Source organism: Mauremys reevesii, linkage group 1 (assembly GCF_016161935.1).
Source record: "Mauremys reevesii isolate NIE-2019 linkage group 1, ASM1616193v1, whole genome shotgun sequence".
Lineage (NCBI taxonomy): Eukaryota > Metazoa > Chordata > Testudines > Geoemydidae > Mauremys > Mauremys reevesii.
Window position 1 is genome coordinate 216217752 of NC_052623.1, and position 17370 is coordinate 216235121.

At 54.8% G+C, this 17370-nt stretch overlaps 1 protein-coding gene across 9 annotated transcripts; it reads right to left on the bottom strand.

The window, feature by feature from the left end:
* Positions 1-5986: 5986 nt before the first annotated feature.
* LOC120403548 lies at positions 5987-17098 on the bottom strand. Of its 9 annotated transcripts, none has more exons than XM_039534744.1 (12): positions 17059-17098; positions 16561-16655; positions 15349-15504; positions 14022-14178; positions 13767-13932; positions 12191-12346; positions 11321-11468; positions 10344-10477; positions 10001-10070; positions 9238-9297; positions 6303-6538; positions 5987-6171 (listed from the first exon to the last, which is right to left on the bottom strand). In XM_039534744.1, the coding sequence occupies exons 3-11, from the start codon at positions 15366-15368 to the stop codon at positions 6433-6435; spliced, it is 1017 nt and encodes a 338-aa protein (XP_039390678.1). In that variant the 5' UTR covers positions 15369-15504; positions 16561-16655; positions 17059-17098; the 3' UTR covers positions 5987-6171; positions 6303-6432. The 9 variants fall into 9 exon arrangements, with proteins under 9 accessions (XP_039390678.1, XP_039390728.1, XP_039390701.1 ...); XM_039534794.1 differs by lacking the exon at positions 17059-17098 and adding an exon at positions 7675-7725 and having other exon boundaries at positions 16561-16892; XM_039534767.1 differs by lacking the exon at positions 17059-17098 and adding an exon at positions 7675-7725 and having other exon boundaries at positions 6303-6940; positions 16561-16892.
* Between the last annotated feature and the right edge of the window lie 272 nt (positions 17099-17370).

The following is a 17370-nucleotide window of genomic DNA, read 5'->3' on the forward strand; positions in this document are numbered from 1 at the left end:
TGGAGGCTGGGCGAGGAGGCTACAGTTTGGATGTTAGGGTAGTTGTATAACCTACACCTTGAGCCCTGCACCCCTTTGTGGTGAGGGGAAATCCTGGGACCAACGCAGCCTGATTCCCACCTGAGCAGGATCCCTGTCAGCAGACAGCAGCCAACCTGCAGTGACTGAGGAGTCCAGCGTCATCCTCAAACCTGAAGATCGTTCGTGAGTGCACTGTCTTTAGTTAGTCAGGGAATTTGTTTTGGGGACCCTCTACTCCCTGAACTGTGTCCTCAAGCCAGGGAGTGAGGGTTTGAGGATTTTATAACCTACTGCTTATTACACCTGTGGAGGGATTCACCACCTCCTCCCACTTGTGGGTCCTTTGGACTGTACTGAACCCAGTCAGCCACACTGCTAAACCGCTGCAGAGAATTGTATAGGTCATCAAGGGCCCCAGCAAAGTACATGTACCAACAGGACACTAATTTTACATTTGTTAAATCAAGTCACGGGTATTTTAAGTGTGGGCACCGGTGACCCTAAAAACAGTGTTTCATCCTGTTATGTTGTATATGTTGCCTGTTTAATATAATTGTTGTGTTGAATATATTTTTATGTGTTGTGTTATTTCTTGGAAGTCTCCAACTATCTGGCAAGTAAGTGGGGATTACTCTGGAGTTAGGATTTTCCGCCCAAGCTGCCCTGGTGACCCTGCCAGGAAGGAGAGAGGGGGGTGGAGGCACCGCCAACTAATTTCATAACAAAAAAGAAAAATGATTCACCCTGCTGAGTGGGTGGCGGGATCCAAAAGAACCCAGACCTGTCCGTCAGAACATGTCAGCGGATTGCCATTAAAGGAGGTAACCAGGTGGAGAGGGGCGCTACATACTTGAGGCAGAGTGATGCGGATAAAGGGAAAATAAGTCTGTTTCTACCAGTACAGGAACAGAGTGTGACTGCCAAACCCCCAGAAACACCAAAGACCTCAGACTCTGTTGCTCAGGAGGTGATAGATAACGTGAATAAGCATTATAAGAAAAATGCATTAGTATTGCTAAATAAGCTGGGCCAGGATAAAAATGTCTCTTCATGGAATGACAAAGGGGCTTTTGTGTACAAAGGCTCTGTGGTTAATGGTTCTAACATGCTCGACTTAGTCAGGGCCGTCACCCAGACGTGCTCTGTTCCTAGCAGACATGTACTTAAAGGATGGGATGTGTTTTTTGGAACAAGTCTAGTTCGGATTTGGTGTACTCTTCAGACCCGCAGTGAACAAAAGCCATGTTGATTAAAATATATCTCTTACCAGGCAGAGAGCGTCTCCTCTTTCGCCTAGGCTTCCTCTTGGACTTTCGCTTATGGCCAGCCCTGCGTGTCAAAGCCCTTCTTTTAAAGGGTTTTGGGAGACCTGTGCATCGTGGGTATGACACATTTCTCTTTCTCTTCCACCTTTTAATGTACATCAGCCCCAATCCTTCCTGTGAAGCTGGATCCTTCCCCACCTTCTCCAGATCAGTGCGAGAGACATGACCTATAGCTATGTTTTGAGCTGCGGTTTTTACGTGGGGTTTAATAATCTCTAGCCCCCTTCTCAAAAGCGGTATGGCTTTTCAAAAGAAACTACAAAATATTCCACCCACACCAGCCCTGTACATCACGGGGGCCCCATGATATCCAGGAAGGGCGTATCCAGCCTGGGCTTTGTAATAGTTCCTGTAGATGGTGGGGTGGCCGTAATTTTTTAGGATCGCCATAATAGTGTTTTGCTTTTTAGAAACCTCGCTCTCTCTGCGGACGCAGATGCAACTTGAGATCACTTTGCCGAAGCGAAATGAGATGCATCTGTTCTGATCTGTCTTTATTTCAATGGTGATGGTGTCGATGTGGTGTTTACTGACAGGGACGTAATGAGGTTTATTGTAGATGATGGTGACAAAGTCGTTGTTCCTTCCTCGGACAGGGACCCAGCGTAACAGGGGGACAGAAAAGTCCCCCACAAACTGATATTCTATGATATCTGTATACAGATACAAGGAGTTAAACCCCCCTGTGATGTCTGCTGAGAAGGGAATTTTTGGACGCTGCCCTTGGGGCCCAAACCCAGAATGTTAGCTAGCTCCCCACTGGTAGAAAACATATACATAAAATTGGCGGTTTTAAGTCTAACTTTTCTACTCACAGGGTGGTAGTTCATGACCACCTCAGGCGGTCTGGGATGATGAGCCATGGTGCTGTTCGTATGATCCAGTAGTTCAGGTATGGTCGAGTAATAACCTCGTCGTAGGATGAAATTCCACGTCATATCTCCAAAGGTGATTTCGAAAGGGGCGTCTTTGTTGATAGTATTCCAGCTGTGCGGGTATTGTATTTCCACTAACCCCACTTCCCAGGCAGCCAGGAGATCCAAGGGCTTAATTAGCTGTATTGTAAAGTTTGAGCTGGTGTTTTCGGGAAAAACTGCAGAGCTGGCATTGCTGGGCAAAGTAATGTAAAACCTGCCATCGCTCATTTTTCTCTCTCTGTCTTAGCAGGAAGAATCTTTTTTGTTCATGTCTAAATGTCACAGAGTTGAGACGCTTCCACCCAGCTGTTAAACTTATCGAGCCACCTCAACCATTTCACCAGTAGTTGCTTTTTAACTCCCTTTTCCTTTCTCCACTAGAACTTTTCCAATGCAGGGCCACCGGGGGGGGGGGGGGGGGGCAAGTGGGGCAATTTGCCCCAGGCCCCGGGCTCCACAGGGGCCCCCACGAGAATGGCTGAGGCTCCCTCCCTGGCCCCAGCCTGACCCGACCCCGCCTCCGCCCCTCACCCGGAGCCTCAGTGCATCCAGGAGCTTCCCTCGACAGAGGCAGCGGCTCCGGTGGGGCCCCTGAGCTCCTCCCCACTCAGAGCCGTGTGGTGTGGGGGTGGGGCTGCGAGCTCCAGGCTGAGCTCAGCTCCCTCCACTTGGCCTGGAGCTCGCAGCCCTGCCCCCACACCACGCGGGTCTGAGTGGGGAGGGGCTCAGGCCCCACTGGAGCCACGCTGCAGCTGTTCAGGGATGCTCCTGGATGCGCTGAGGCTCCGGGTGAGGGGGGAGCTGTGGGTAAGGGGCCAGGGCCGGGGGGGTTGGCTAAGGGGCAGGGAGTCCCGGGGACAGTCAGGGCACAGGGAGGGGGCAGAGGTTAGGGGGGCAGTCAGGGGACAGGGATTGGGGGGGTTGGATTGTGGGCATTCTGGGGGTCTGTCAGGTGGATAGGGTCGGGGAAGTCTGGGGACAGGGAGCAGGGGTGGGGTCCCGGGGTGATGGTTGGGGGTGGGATCTCTGGGGGACGGTGAGGGGACAAGGAGCAGGATGGGTCGGGGATTCTGAGGGGGGCAGGCAATCGGGGGGCAGGAAGTGGGTGGGGGTCGGATAGGGGGCAGCCAGGCTGTTTGGGAGGCACAGCCTTCCCTACCCTGAAGCTCATTCAGCAGTTTGAGGCTTGCAGAAGAGCCAAGCTGTTAACTTTTCAATTAGGGCTACCATCCCTTTCACTTCTCAACTGCCAAATTATAGTCTATATTTAATTTCAGTGCCATAGGGAGATTCATGTCAGGGGAGAGTAGCTTCATTTAAAATTAGCCACTGGGCAGGGATCACATGAGAAGAGCAATATCCTTCCCAACCCTACCAAGGGAGACACCCCTCCCCTGCATTCCCTGAGGCTCCAGAGGGGTTAATTCAGTGGTTGTCAAACTTTTATACTGGTGACCCCTTTCAGATAGCAAACCTCTGAGTGCAACCCCCCCGCCATAAATTAAAAACACTTTTTTATATATTTAACACTATTATAAATGCTGGAGGCAAAGCGGGGTTTGAGGTGGAGGCTGACAGCTCGCGACCCCCAGTAACAACCTCGTGACCCCCTGAGGGGTCCTGACCCCCAGTTTGAGAACCCCTGGATTAATTTAATTTTTGCACCCTGTGTCCATTCACATGCATGTGCTATTTTGAGCATTTCAGTTTTCACAACATAGGCTCATCCCAGATTCTGGAACAAGCTCAAATGCTCAGTTCGTGGAGTATGTACATAAGCTATACTAAAGACAAACCCACAGTAACCGTCTCCAGTTTGTGAAGGACCCCATGGAGCCAGTCTCTAGGAAACAGATAAATGCATGGAGGTTAAGTCCATTAATGTCTATTAGCCAGGATAGGTAAGGAATGGTGTCCCTAGCCTATGTTTGTCAGACGGTGGAGATGGATGGCAGGAGAGAGATCATTTGATCATTACCTCTTAGGTTTACTCCCTCTGGGGCACTTGTCATTGGCCATTGTCGGTAGACAGGATACTGGGCTGGATGGACCTTTGGTTTGACCCAGTATGGCTGTTCTTATGTTCTAACCTAAGTGAACCCAAAGTTATGGAGACAGATAGGAGTCAAGGAAGCCAGCAAAGTATCAGAAACCTGGAAAAATCTCTGACTGGATGGGCTCAGGTGTTTGGTCACTAGCTGAGGTAGTTCAAAAGTTTTGGACTTTTTTTAAGCAGAATTTTTTTATTGTTTCTTTAGACAATCAAACACAGCAAGCAGCAAATATTTGGCCACACACTTCTGAAACCCCAAACCATCTTAGGTTTTGGCAGACTAATTTCAACTTTTCAATTAAAAAAACCACAACAAATTTTGAAGGAAAGCAGACATTGTCTGTGATATTTTTCTGCTTTTAAAAAACCCCTAGTTTTCGATCCAGAAAAAGTTTTGATGGAAAATATTTGTTCAACCCTTTTAATGAGTGTTAGTGCCTTTTAGCACTAGCTGATGCTGAGAACCAGTGATACCTTGTAAAGAAGTTTTCTCAAAACTGGGTTTGTGCCAAGATGCAGAAGGTGTGGAGCAAGTGGGGCAATTTGCGCTGGGCCCTGCAGGGGCCCCCCATGAGAATATAGTATTGTATAGTATTGCAATTTTTTTTATGAAATTGCTTTGCTCCAGGCCCCTTGAATCCTCTGGGTGGCCCTGTTTCAATCCTGTAAATCCTGTCTCGTTTGGGGTTTACTTTTTGTAATTCTTCAGAGTAAAAAGATCCAGTAACTGCCTCACCCTCGTAATCTTTTAATCAGTATACAGGTCTCTGGCCCCTGGTTAAGGCTTCATCCACTATGAATATCTCATCGGTAAACATCTGTTCATAACCTTTTTCAAAAGCTCCTTTGGTTTTAGATAGTCTCATGTGGTCGCCTTTTCTAAAAGGGGCAACAACCGGTTTTATTTTAAAACCATCTCCTTAAACCGTTTTCCCCCTACCTTCATAGAATTTGAAGGGTTAACATCAGCGGGTCTGGTACGTATAGTTCTGTGAAAGCTCTGGTTGTAACTCTTTATAAAGTCAGGTAACACGTCAATGTAGCAAAAGGTGTTATGGGCTGTAAAATATCTCCACATCCTAGTTTTTAAAGTTCTATTAAATCGCTCCACAACCCCTGCTTTGAGTTCATTATTAGTAACAAAATGGTGAACTCCATGCCGCTTTAGCAATGTGCTGAAAGGTTTGTTTAAAAATTCTTTCCCCCGTTGGGTTTTTAATTTTTGTGGCATGCGACCTTCGCTGAAAATAACTTTAAAGGCCTTGGATACCTCACCACTCGTCTTGTCTTTCAGGCCTAAGGTCCAGGCACATTTGGATAGAATGTCTATCACTGTTAAGATGTACTTAAAACCACCAAATCTGCCTGCCATTGCACATCCACATCTGAAATTATGGTCTTGTTTCTTTTACACAAACCGGCTCAAATACATTTTAAAGTGTAAGCATCCTGGTCTGAAAGCCAAGCTGTTACCTGTCTTCTATTTAAAGTTTTACTATGCTTTTTGGCCACTTGAAAAAGAGTGTCCCCTCCCAACTTCCCCGGGGGTGTAATATATTTTCTTTAACAGAGCCGTCTGTGTAGACGTGACTGTTACTGGTACCGTCTTTTACTAACACAATTATGGAGAGGGACACATTCATATTGACACATTTAAATAAGTTTTATTAATTTCCTGGTTTAACACAACCTTTTACAGCTGCCTGTAAAAATGGAGTCTGAGCTGGTTCATTCTTCCATTTTGTCCTTTTCCATATTTTCCTCTTGAGATCTGTGTCTCAGACATGAGCAAAACAGCTGATGCACGATATACTTCCTCCCACAGGGAGGCCTGTAGAAAGGCAATGTTGAGCTGCTGAGAGATTTTTCAGAAAAGAAACAGCGTAAGCACCCCCACTGCTTGATTTTAGAATTATGCAATCCCGGGTCGGTTCCTAACCCCATTACACCCCATCCTCAACCATCACTTCTTAATCATTCATTTACCTGAGTGACGTCTTTTCCGTTCACCTTGTCCGCCGGTGACTCCTCCAATCCATGATCGCCTTCCACCTCTAGGGGGGTGGACAATGAGAGGCCGTCACACTCATCATGGTACCTCAGGAGGGTTTGGGTTTCATGGTCGGGTTCCTGCGTATCCATCAATGGTTGAGTCAAAGGGCCCTCGTTGGAACTGTTGCTGATGGAGCGCTTTCTCCACACAAGTCCAAAGGTGCTTGGGACTAAAACAAAGTCTGAAGTTCTCATGAGGGTGGTGAAGGAGTCCATGTTTCCACAATTTCTAAAACATGCATTCTTGGTAAAAGATGGCCTCTTCTGCCCTGGAACTTACAGGGTGATGGCACTGAGCTCTGATTGGCAGAGGGCGCTGGGAGGAGTTCTTAGAGGAGTCACACAACCTCTTTTGGGCGGTTCACCCCGTCCCAGAACCTGCCTTATTTTGGTAAAATCTGCTCTCGGGGAAGTCCTATGCAGCCAAAACCCATTGCGATTGGTAGAGGGCAATGGGAGGAGTTCTTAGAAGGGTCACACAAAACACTTCTGGATGGGTCATCCCGCCCCCGAATTCCTCTCCGATTGGTCAAATCTCCTCTTGGGGTAGTCCCCAGCAGCTGAAATCCCTCCTGGTTGTTAGAGGGAGGTGGGAGGAGTTGTTAGAGGTGTCACATGTCCCACTTCTGGATGGGTCACCCCGCCCTGGAACTCCCCGATTGATCAAATCTCCTCTCAGGGTGGTCCTATGGGGGCAAAACCTAGCCTTATTGGTAGAGGGCAGTCTTAGAGGGGTCACATGACACACCTTGCTTCAAGTCATGTGGGCACCTTGACCCCAGAAGTAATACCCATATGGGGCAGGACTTCTTGTGACAGGTGGGCAAGATTTAAGGGGTCAAGGGGTGGGGTTAGGGTTTGATTTATGGTAGGGCCCTTCCTCCTGATTGGTAGAGGGATGTGGGAGAAGTTGTTAGAGGGGTCACATGACCCACTTCCAGACGGGTCACCCCGCCCCAGAACTCCCCCTGATTGGTCAAATCTCTTCTCGGGGCAGTCCTATGGGGGAGAAACCCATCCTGATTGGTAGAGGGCAGTGGGAAGTGTTCTTAGAGGGGTCACATGACACACCTTGCTTCTGATCATGTGGCGTCCTGACCCTGGAAGTAATACCCCCATGGGGTGGAACTTTTGGTGACAGGTGGGCAGGGTCTAGGGGTGGGGCTAGGGTTTGATTATGGTAGGGCCCTTTTACTACTAAGAGCAGGATGAATTCCAGCTCGAAGAAGTGGGGGCGGGGGTTACTTTGTAAATTATCAGCTTGGTCCAGGATCGCTTCTGCTGCTAACTCAAGCCCCAACGGTACCTCTATTACTAGAAGAGAACTGGTCTGGGACAGATCTCTCTCCAACAGCCTCTGTGATGAAGGCAGAAGATGAACACACAAAAATATTAGCTTCTCAGCAATGTCCTTGTCATCACTGATTGCTCTCTTGGATCCACCCATTCTTTCATAGGCTTCTGATCTCCTTAAAGTGTTTTTTAGTGTTTGTCTATATCCCTTCAGTTATCTGCTCTTCACAAGCCATCTTAGCACTTCTACTCTCCTGCGTACATGCTACCTGCTGTAATTTAGGCTTATGTTTACTCCCCACCCTGCCTCTTTTAAAGAATTTGTTTAGCTTAAATATCCTCTTGGCTCTTGCTATTATTAGTGGCCTTGCTGGTCAGGAGCTCTCTTCACTACAAAGACAATGTAAAGAGCTCAGACTCCCCCTCCCTAAGCAAGAGCTGCCCCCCGAGGTTTGTCCTTGGCAGTGTCGCTTGTTAAAGGGAGGTGGGGAGTTTTCCGACAGCCAGGGTCATGTGTTGGGAGAGCCCAGGGCCTGCAGCCAGAGTGAAGGAAATTCTGGCTGCAGCAACCTTATTCCTCCCTTGCTCTGTGGACTGGGGCTATGAGAAGTGATACTGGGTCTGCTTGTGGCCTGCAGTTCAGCCTGCAACTCTATGCCAACCCCTGCCCACCCTTCTTGGGCTGACTGCTGACTACAGGCATTTAAGCACCAGGCCTAGGATGGCCTGTTCAGCACCTGGCTGGGTTCTGCCTAGTGAGCAGCTGGCAGGGTCAGCCTCTGACAGAACTAATGCCCGTGATGCAGGGGAGGGGTTGGACTACACACTCCAGCCCTGGGATGTGTTTCCTCAGCACCTGGCTCTGTTTCCTCAGCTCTGGTGCAGCCCTTTGGGGCATGATCAGCTGTTGAAGGCAGGGAGGCTCAGAGCTAGAATTTCCCATCCCCATAAGCATAGCTGGGGCTGGGGTGGAGGGGGGGTTCGGGTGGTGGTCAGCTGCTCCGTGCGTGCAGGGGCTCTTGGAGCTGCCACTTGCAGGGGGCTGGCAGCAATCCTTGGGAGAGATGGTTAATGCTGGGTCTGCAACACGCCTTCCTGGCATACGCTAGGCTGAGTTCTGCAGAGTTAGCACCAAATGAGGCTCGGAGCAACCCCCAGCCTTGCCCTTGGCTGGGGCTGCTCAGAGTCCCTGCCAGCGGCACTGCAGCTGGTGAGGGATTAGGAGGAAAAGTCTCCTCCAGCAGCCAGGTCTCCCCCTCTCTGCTTGCCACTGCCCTCTGCCTGCCAGGAATGACTCACTTCTGACTCCCAGACCCTGCTGACCAGCCATGGCTCCTGCCTGGGCCAGGATGGGAACACCTGATGGGGCAGGGAGTTTCAAGCTATAACCGGGGAGAGGATACCCCAGAACCAGCCCCAAGGGCTTTCTCCCTGGTTCTACATTCTGCAGGTCACTCCAGCTGGGGTCTGGCTCCCAGCTACCATGCAATGTGGCTGCTGTCCCCTACCCCTAGAACTCCTCACCGATTTTCTCCCACCCCTCCCAGCACAGCAATATCCCTCAGCCGTGACTTACAGCAGGGCGGGCGGTCCAAGCCTCCTGCTCTTCTCTGGCTTCAATTGTCCATCATGTATCCTAGGGGAGGCAGACGGGCCTGGTTATTTAACAGCATGCAGGGCACCAGCCACCGCTTGTATTTTTGTCCTTCAAGGTGCTCCCTGCCCCCAATCCATCTGGGCAGAGGAGGGGAAGGAGCTGGGTGGAGAGTCAGTCCCCAAGATTATTGGGATCATTTTGCCCTTGGCCTTGTGCCCCACAAAGGCCAGGAGAGGTGTTGTGCACACAAGCCTCACTGGGAGTTGGCGTGAAGCACAGTGTGGCAGAGCTGGTGCCTTGGCTCTTTGCCTGCATGGCTGGTGGTAGCTGGAGTGGGCAGGGCTGGGGCTTCCTGTGAATCTATCTCTGTACAGGCTGCAGGGGGCCCTGGCTGGGGCCAGCACCTCCGTGGTGCAAGAGGGGAACCAGGGTGAGACCTTTGGGAGGCAGGATCTCTCCCTTGGGCCTGCTCCGGCTGCAGGTGCTGGGCTTGCCCAGGGCCAGGACACAGGAGACCCTCTGGCCGCAGAGCCCTCCTGCCTCTGGCTGCAAGGAGCCTTGGTTCTCCCTTTGTCTCAGGGAGGTGGGAAGGTGTGGGGGGAGTTGGGTGTGTTTGTGTGTGGGCAGAGGAGGCCAGTCGTCCCGTCCGCCCCGCCCATTGGCAATGTGCATGTGGCACTGGGCCCCGGACTCATGGGGCAGGGAGGGATAATAGGAAGTAGAGCTCCAGCTCTTTTCTTACCTATCAGCTGCTGGGCAGCTGCTGCTCTCAGGGCAGCCTTCTTGCTCAGCCTCCCCGGGCAGTCCTGGAGCTGGGAAGCCAAGAACCCAGTTAGTCCCAAGCCACACATCCTCCCCAGGCTGAGGGGAGCTGCCTGCTAGGGAGGTGAGGAACCCCTGGCTGTCAGATCCCTCTCCCCCTTGACTCCTCCCATGGGACAGAGCTGACTTGTAGGTGAGCCATCCTCAAGGGCAGAGGATGGGGCCGAGTCAGTGAGGGGGCTCCCTGGAGCAGGGAAACCCATCTGTGCCTAGGTCCTCCCACCCCCCTGTCTTGCAGCGCCCACGCCCCAGAGCTCACTCACCAGGGTCCTGCAGGCTTCGCTCAGGAAGGTGGGGATGGTGGGGCCCGCCCCCTTGGCCAGCTGGCTCTGCACGAGCGGGCGTAGGGGCTGGTAGCCGAGGAAGGGTGCACAGCGCAGCAATGCCACCTGCATGCCTGCCGGAGAGGGTGAGAAGGGAGCTGGGTGAATCTCCCTGAGTGCAACGGGTGCCAACTCGCAGGCTCTGCGTGGCTTGGGGAGACTCCGCTGTGCCGGAGCAGCAAGAAGCCACCTCTTTGCAGAACCTCCTCTGGCCTGACGGTTGTTCCCCAGGCCCCCACAGCCCCCATCTCCAGCTTGGCTGGGTTGAGGGGAGCCAGGTCCGAGTGGTGGGGCTGGGGAGGGACACTCCTGGAGCAGGGAAGGGGCTATTCCCTGTGGGTCCCTGTTGGGCCATTAACAGCACTGCCCGGTGACCAATGTACTTGGCCTCCCCTGAATCCCAGGCACTATTGGGGGGCTGCTACTCAGAGGAGGGGGGTGGGGGATTGCTGCAGGAGGCTGCTCATTCCCAGACAGGAGCTAGCACACAAGTGAGGGCAGAGCAGCAGCAATGGAGAGCCAGCCGTCCTCACCGACCTGCCCTTCCCTGAGGCCCAGCTTGGCTTAGGTCACTTGCTAGGGGCCACAGATAGGCCTGGGCCTGGCCACTAAACAGAGCAGGCTGTAAAATGGAGCCACAGCTGCGGAGAGTCTGGCTGGGCAGGAAGGCTGGAGGTGCCTGTGGGGAATGGAGGAGGAGAAGGAAACCCCACAGATCTACCCCACAGCTACACTCTGAGAGCTGGCATAGCTCTGTGTGGGGTGGGGGAAGGCTGGATTACTGTGGGGGGTCCTGGGTGCCACAGGGCAGCACTGAGGAGATCTGGGGCTTGGAGGGGGGAGTTTGCACCACCCTTGCCATGTTGTTATAATGCCCCCAGCCACCCCTGCCCCTATGAGCCCTCATCTGCACTCACCTGGACCATCTGGGGGTCTCCGTCCTGTAGGTGGATGAGCAGCATCCCCATGCTCTTCTCCCCCTCAGCCCTAAACAGGGATGACTTATTGGAAACAAATTTGCTGAGGTGGCCAAAGCATGGAGGCCCGCCTCAGGCCGCTGTTCTCCTGCAGACAGGGGGCACAAGGTGGTTAGGGAGGACAGGCTCAGGCCCTCACATGCTTTGGGAAGCAGCCTGGCAGCCGCAGAGCCCAGAGAGGTTTCAGCTAGTTCAAATGACAGGACAATTCCCTGCAAACTCCCCTCCTTCCTGCTGGGCCCCAGGGCTTCTGAACAATTGTGGGCCCAGGGCCCAAGAATGATTCTATCCCTGCCTCCCCTGGCAGAGGAGCTGAGCTGCCCCCAAGTCCAGGAATGTGCCTGCATCGGACACTGAGCCCCCTCCGCGTGAGGGCAGGTCCTGAGCATCTCCCCCTGTGGGGGGCCCTATAGCGCCATGGGGCCTGCCCTGCTTGGTACTTACATCTTCAAAGAACGTTCTCGCCTACAGGCCCAGTGGGACAGCAACGTGCACCTTCAGAGGCGCCTTGGGGTCCCGCAGCATCCAGCAGAGCCCCTCCATGGTGTCCAGAATGACGCGGGGGTCACAGGATTTGCACACAGCGTGGACAAAGCTTCCCAGGATCTGGTCTTGCTTCTTCCTGACCTGCGGAGAAGGGGTTGGGCGCCGCTCGGTGAGCAACGTTCTGTCAGCCTGAGTGTAACCACAGTCCGGGCAAGTCAGCCTACAGCCAAGTCTGCTCCGCAGGAGCCATGGGCTGGGGAGAAGAGGAACCAGGTTATTTCTACCCAGCCCTCTCTGCCTAGTATCCTGCCATTCCACACCCACCTTGTCTGGGAACTTGGTCACTGCGTTCCTGAGGCCGTGCAGCGCTCTGCCTCGAATGTGGATGTTGCTGTCCTCTGTCTGCTGCAGCATGGCCTTCACAACCTGCTTCCACATCACCTTGGGCTCCTTCTCCATCAGCAGGGGGCTGCCGAGGAACTAAAGGGACCGAAAGGAGCTGTCAGAGAGGCTGGGTGAGGCCAGTGGGTCCTAGCCCGGCCAGAGCAAGGGGAAGGGAGTGTGATCAGAGGCCAGGAGATGACTTAGATCCATGCCAACTGCTGTTCACGAGAGGCTGGCTTCAACTGAGCTTAACAGAAGTGAAATGAGCAGGGCAGAGCGCTCCCTCTGGTTCCAGTGGGGTGCTCCCAAACCCCACCACAGAGCCTCCAGCAGAGGGATTAATTTACAAGCAATACACCACCAGGACCATCTCTCATTGCCTGACTAGCTATTGGCCCCCTGTTCCATCAGCTTCTGGGCCTGGTTAACCCTCCCCCCTGGTCCTCCAGGCTCAGCTCTGCGAACAGGACAGTGCAGGCCATGCGTTCACCCTCCTGGCTGGCCTGGAGGCTGGGAAGGAGGAGCCATGGGATGCTCTTCAGGGCCCGGTTTGGGTGGGTCACTATGGCCCTGGGAGAGAACAAGAGCTCGTGTTGACGTGTGCATGACAACCCTGCACATGCCGGAATCTGGCTCGGTCCCGGCCACCCCGTCTCATCTCTGCCCCACTGGGCTCCAGAGCGAGAACGTGACTCCTGCAGCCTCTGTCCTCACCTGCTAAGGAGAGCAAACCTCTCAGGCTGGGCCTCCTCTAGCAGCTGCCAGCCTCGCTCCTGGTCCATTAGCTCCACAGCTGGCTGACTGCCCCTGAGGCGCAGCACCCATGCCAGGGCCTGCTCAGCCATGCTGGGAAGAGAAAGAGGCAGGAGATGGTGATGTGGGGATGCCTGCTCTTTGGGCGGGATGTGGGGGCAGGACTCCCTTGCTGCAGCATTGAAGGGATCAGGGTGAGAATAGAAGCTGCCCCACTTCTGCCTTTGGTTCTCCCCTCCCTAACTGTGGGGGGGAGTGTCTGCAGATGTGACCTTCGCTCTCCTCCAAAGATGTGAAAATTGCCACCCCCAGGAGACTGACCCTGAGGAGAAAAGTACAGGCAGTGCCTCCCTGAATGCCCTGCTGTCCTGAGCCCTGCCCCCCAGGGCCCACTGCAGAAAAGGGGTGAAGTGGCTCAGTGACAGGCCGGGCCTGTCCCAAAGCCTTCAAAGCAGACAGTAAAAAGAGACAGCAGCCAGCTCTGGCCTGCTCCCCAGCTCTGCTCCCCCTCCTCCCGCTCCCAGGCTCAGCTCCCTCATCACCCTGCTGAGCTGCCCACTCTGAGGCGCTCTCTGACTCTCTGACTCTCCGGGGGCAGCTCTGCCTGCTCCTAAGCATGAGAAACCTGGATGATCTGAACCTTTGGTCCCCAGAAAGCGTTGGGAGTCCCTGGAAAACGAGGGTCGAAGCAGGAAGTTTCCCCCTCCTAGGGGCTAGCACAGATACTTTGTGGGCGTTGGGATCCATCAGCCCCACACATTACCTGCACGGACTGGCGTCACTGGGCAGGTCCTGCTGGACTCCCGAGAGGTGCTGTGCCGGGGGCAGGCGATGGTGAGGAAGCAAGAGGCGAACAGGTCGTCCTCGTGTCCATCCAGTGTGTCTGCTTGCCCCGGGGCCCCGATCAGCTCCCACAGGCCGCGTGTGGTCTGGAAGGGAAAAGATACAGTCAGAAGACTGTGGCCATGCGCAGAATGCAGCCGGGAGAGAGGGCTGAATGCCAGTGCTGGGAACTTACCGCCGGGAGCAGCCAGGCTGGCTGGGGGCAGCTCCTGTCCTGGGTCTGGCTAGCATTAGCCTGGCCCTTCTCTGGGCTGTCATCCCGCAGGATGTGCAGTACCTCCCTGGTCAGCGTGAGGTCTGCACCTAGGAATCTCCAGATGGCCTTGATGTGGCTGTGATGGACAGAGGGACGGCATGTAAGGAATTAACACAGAGGATGGGCCCAGTTGGTGCACACTGGGGATGATGCCCTCCGAGGGGTGACGGGCCAGAAGCAGCAGGTTGAGCCTGCTGGTGGCTGTCCTCAAGGCCTTTCAGGCACTGGCCAGTCCTAAGGGGTTCATACCCTCCTGCCTGGGCACTGCCACGAGGCGCTGTGTCACAGCAAGGGGTGGGCGGAGGTGGCCAGACTCACTTCTCCCAGCTGGGGGGCCCCCTCCCTCCCTTGCTGCCTTCTCCTGATGAGAACCAGAGGGGCTGGTGTTAGAGCCCCCATGGGGGGAAGCAGTGACTCCGGGCTCAGGGGTGGGGGCTGGTGTGAGGAGGTGGGGGGGTTCAGGAGGAAGAAGGCTCTATTTCTGGCCACACCATGGCTCTGGGGGGGGTGGTTTGGAGAAGGCTGTAAAATGGGTTATAAAATGGGCTCTGTGCTTGTCAGCACTGGGCAAGATGGAGGGAAGGCGCTGCTGGCCCGGGGGAACCTGGCAGGCTGGTGAATCGGAGAAGACCAGCCTCTAGGGGTCGGATGAGGCGTCTAAAAGTGTGCGGCGATGGGGAAGATACCAGGCTGGGATTCCCGGGGGGAGAGGGCATTTCTCAGCTGGGGGGAGGGAGTGCTCCTGCTGGGACATGCTCAGTGTAGGGGCGTCTGTGGGGAGCGATGCAGGTAGGCTGGCCCCTCTCCTGCCTCAGCCTGGGGGGTGCCCTGCCAGGAGTGGGGGGCCATGCTGACAGAGGGGTGACCCTGCTCACATGGGGTCTCTCCTGGTCTATGTTGTGATGGGGGGGCCCTGGAAGACTGGCCTGGCCTCCAGCCAGCCAAGCCATTGCACAGCTGAACCGGGAGGGGTTAGCACAGAAGGAAGTGGGGGAGGGTGGCAGCTGTGTTAGGAATAGCTCAGCTGGGGGAGCCCTGAGCCAGGGGTCCCAGAGCACACGGAGCCCTCCAAGGGACAGGGAGGCTAATGGTGACAGCATGCCGGGCAGGCCTGTTCCCTGGGGGCCTGTGTGCAAGGGGAGGGTCTGTGAGGCGTGTAACCATGGTGCTGTGGAGTGACCCCATTAAGGGGGGACTCGGAGGCTGGAGGGGGGTGTTCTATCCTTTCCCCGGGGCAGGTGCTCACCGTTTGTAAGGCCAGGGCATCTGTAGGAGGATGCTGACCGCAGCCTTGGTGTGCTGTGTAGCCAGTAGGTGTAGGATGTCTCTCGTCCCATCACTTAGCCGCCCAGCCCCGGGGTGGGCTCAGTGTGTAGGAAAGAGCCGCGTGGAGATCCTGCACCTGTAGAGGCAAAGCAGGGGCTGAGACCCTACCCCCACTGTGGGTGGCTGGCAGGCAAGGGCCAGGAGGAGCTGGGCAGGCTCAGAAACAAGTCAGTGGTCACATGGCTCGGCGAAGGCCACGGATAAACTCTTCTAGCGAGTGACTGAGGCGAGGGGGGTTCTGGGTTCGGTACCTTGAAACCCCCACCCGATCCAGCTCCGTAGCACTAAGGGTCCCAATCCTGCTGCCCAGTGACACCCCACCCCACGGATATCCTGGCTGTACCTCCCCTTGTGACAGCACACCTGGGCTGCTTCAGCACCAGAGTGGGATCTAAGCGTCTGGGATGCATTTCCATCCTCTACGTCAATCCGTGTCCACTGGGCAAAGAGTCAGTGGAAATGGGGGACCCCACTCTGTTCTCCCAGCTGGGGGATGGGTCTGGAGATAAGGCACATTTCCCAGGAAGTGAGCTGGGCAAGCCAGACTCCTGCGATCAAAGCCTGCAAATAATTACAGGGCCGTGCCCAGCAGCCGCCCTGCAGACAGGGCATGGATGGGTCCCATTGATCAATGATAATGAGAAGGGACGTCTCCCCTCACCCTCCCTCGTGCCCCAGGAATTCTAGGCCTGGGACAAGATGGAGCTGCCCGAGATGTCAGCATGGTGCCTCCAATGCCCAGCCATTACTTGGCCCTGTAGCTCTGATTCTTGCTCTCTCAGCACCGCCTCCATGACGCCTGCCAGCTGCTCAGCACATTCCCCCTTCTCCAGCAGGTCCAACAGCAGAGTGAAGCTGAAGGGCGTGAGGTCACGCGACGGCAGGTGCTTCGCAATGAGCTGCAGGTAAAGGCCCAGGCCCAGTGTGAGCAGCGAGCAGGCCTGGGGAGGTGGGTTTGCTTTTCGGGGAATGGGGACAGAGGCACTGACAGCCTGTGCCCAGGGCTATGTGAGTGGGCATTGGAGCCCATACCCAGGAATTTCCATCTGCCAGTGCCTCATTGAGGGAAGGAGACAACCCCCCCTTTCCTATGTGTGTGTCTGTCTCTCCAGCCACAATCTCTTTTACTCACCTTAGCAACATGGGCCGGATTTTCTCTGCAGCTGGCATCCTTCTGCGTCTTGCTCAGCATGGTCAACACTGCCCCTGTCTTGGTGTACATGACGGCTGCACAAGAAACCAGCAGCGCTCAGGCAGAGCTCTCAGGGCTGGATTCTTCCCCCTCCCCATTGAGCCAGGTCAGAGGTGCCAAAGAGCCAGACTCCGGCCGCAGCTGGGAATGCCCAGCTAGGGTGAGCCCTCAGCTGGCTCCTGGGCCAACTGCCCACCCTTCACCCTGATGTAGGTGTGTTGGGGGTGGGGTGAGATCAGGGGAGGTCCCAGATGGTCCCAGGCACCTGGTGAAGGGCAGATGCCAGGTCAGCCCGGTAGGTACCAACCCACTTCTGCTCCATGTCCCTGTGGTCAGGGCTACGATGAAGGCGCCATGTTCTCTCTGCAGCCCTGCTCGCTAGGTAACGGCTGGGGCTGTGAGGTCTGAGAAATGGTGACTGCTACTGCTCCATCTTACCTTTACAAGGTGTGAAGAGCCAGTAGAGAGCCTGAGATGCCCAGTATCTGATGGCCTCCTGAGCATCGAAGGCCTGGCTTGTCAGCAGCTGTAGCCCTGCTATGTCATGGGTTTCAGGTCCTAATGGGCCACCAAACAGAAAATCAGGGCATGGGTTGGGGCGAGCCCAGCTCTGTCTGTATCACCCCCTTCCCCCTCTGTGAGTGCTGGGGAGAGGGGGCAGCAGGGTCTGCGCTGCTCACCTCGGTGATGGCTTTGAAGCGATAGAACATGAAGATCTGGGTGCTGGATCTCACAGCTCGGCTCCTCTCC

Excerpts from the sequence above, each read along its gene's own strand:
- LOC120403548 (XM_039534744.1), bottom strand. The coding sequence starts at position 15,368 with ATGCCCTGGCCTTACAAACG. Across the intron at positions 12,347-13,766 it reads AGTGACGCCAGTCCGTGCAG|TTCCTCGGCAGCCCCCTGCT; the intron begins GTAATGTGTGGG and ends CGGTCCCTTTAG. Across the intron at positions 11,469-12,190 it reads TGACCAAGTTCCCAGACAAG|GAGAACAGCGGCCTGAGGCG; the intron begins GTGGGTGTGGAA and ends CCCTGTCTGCAG.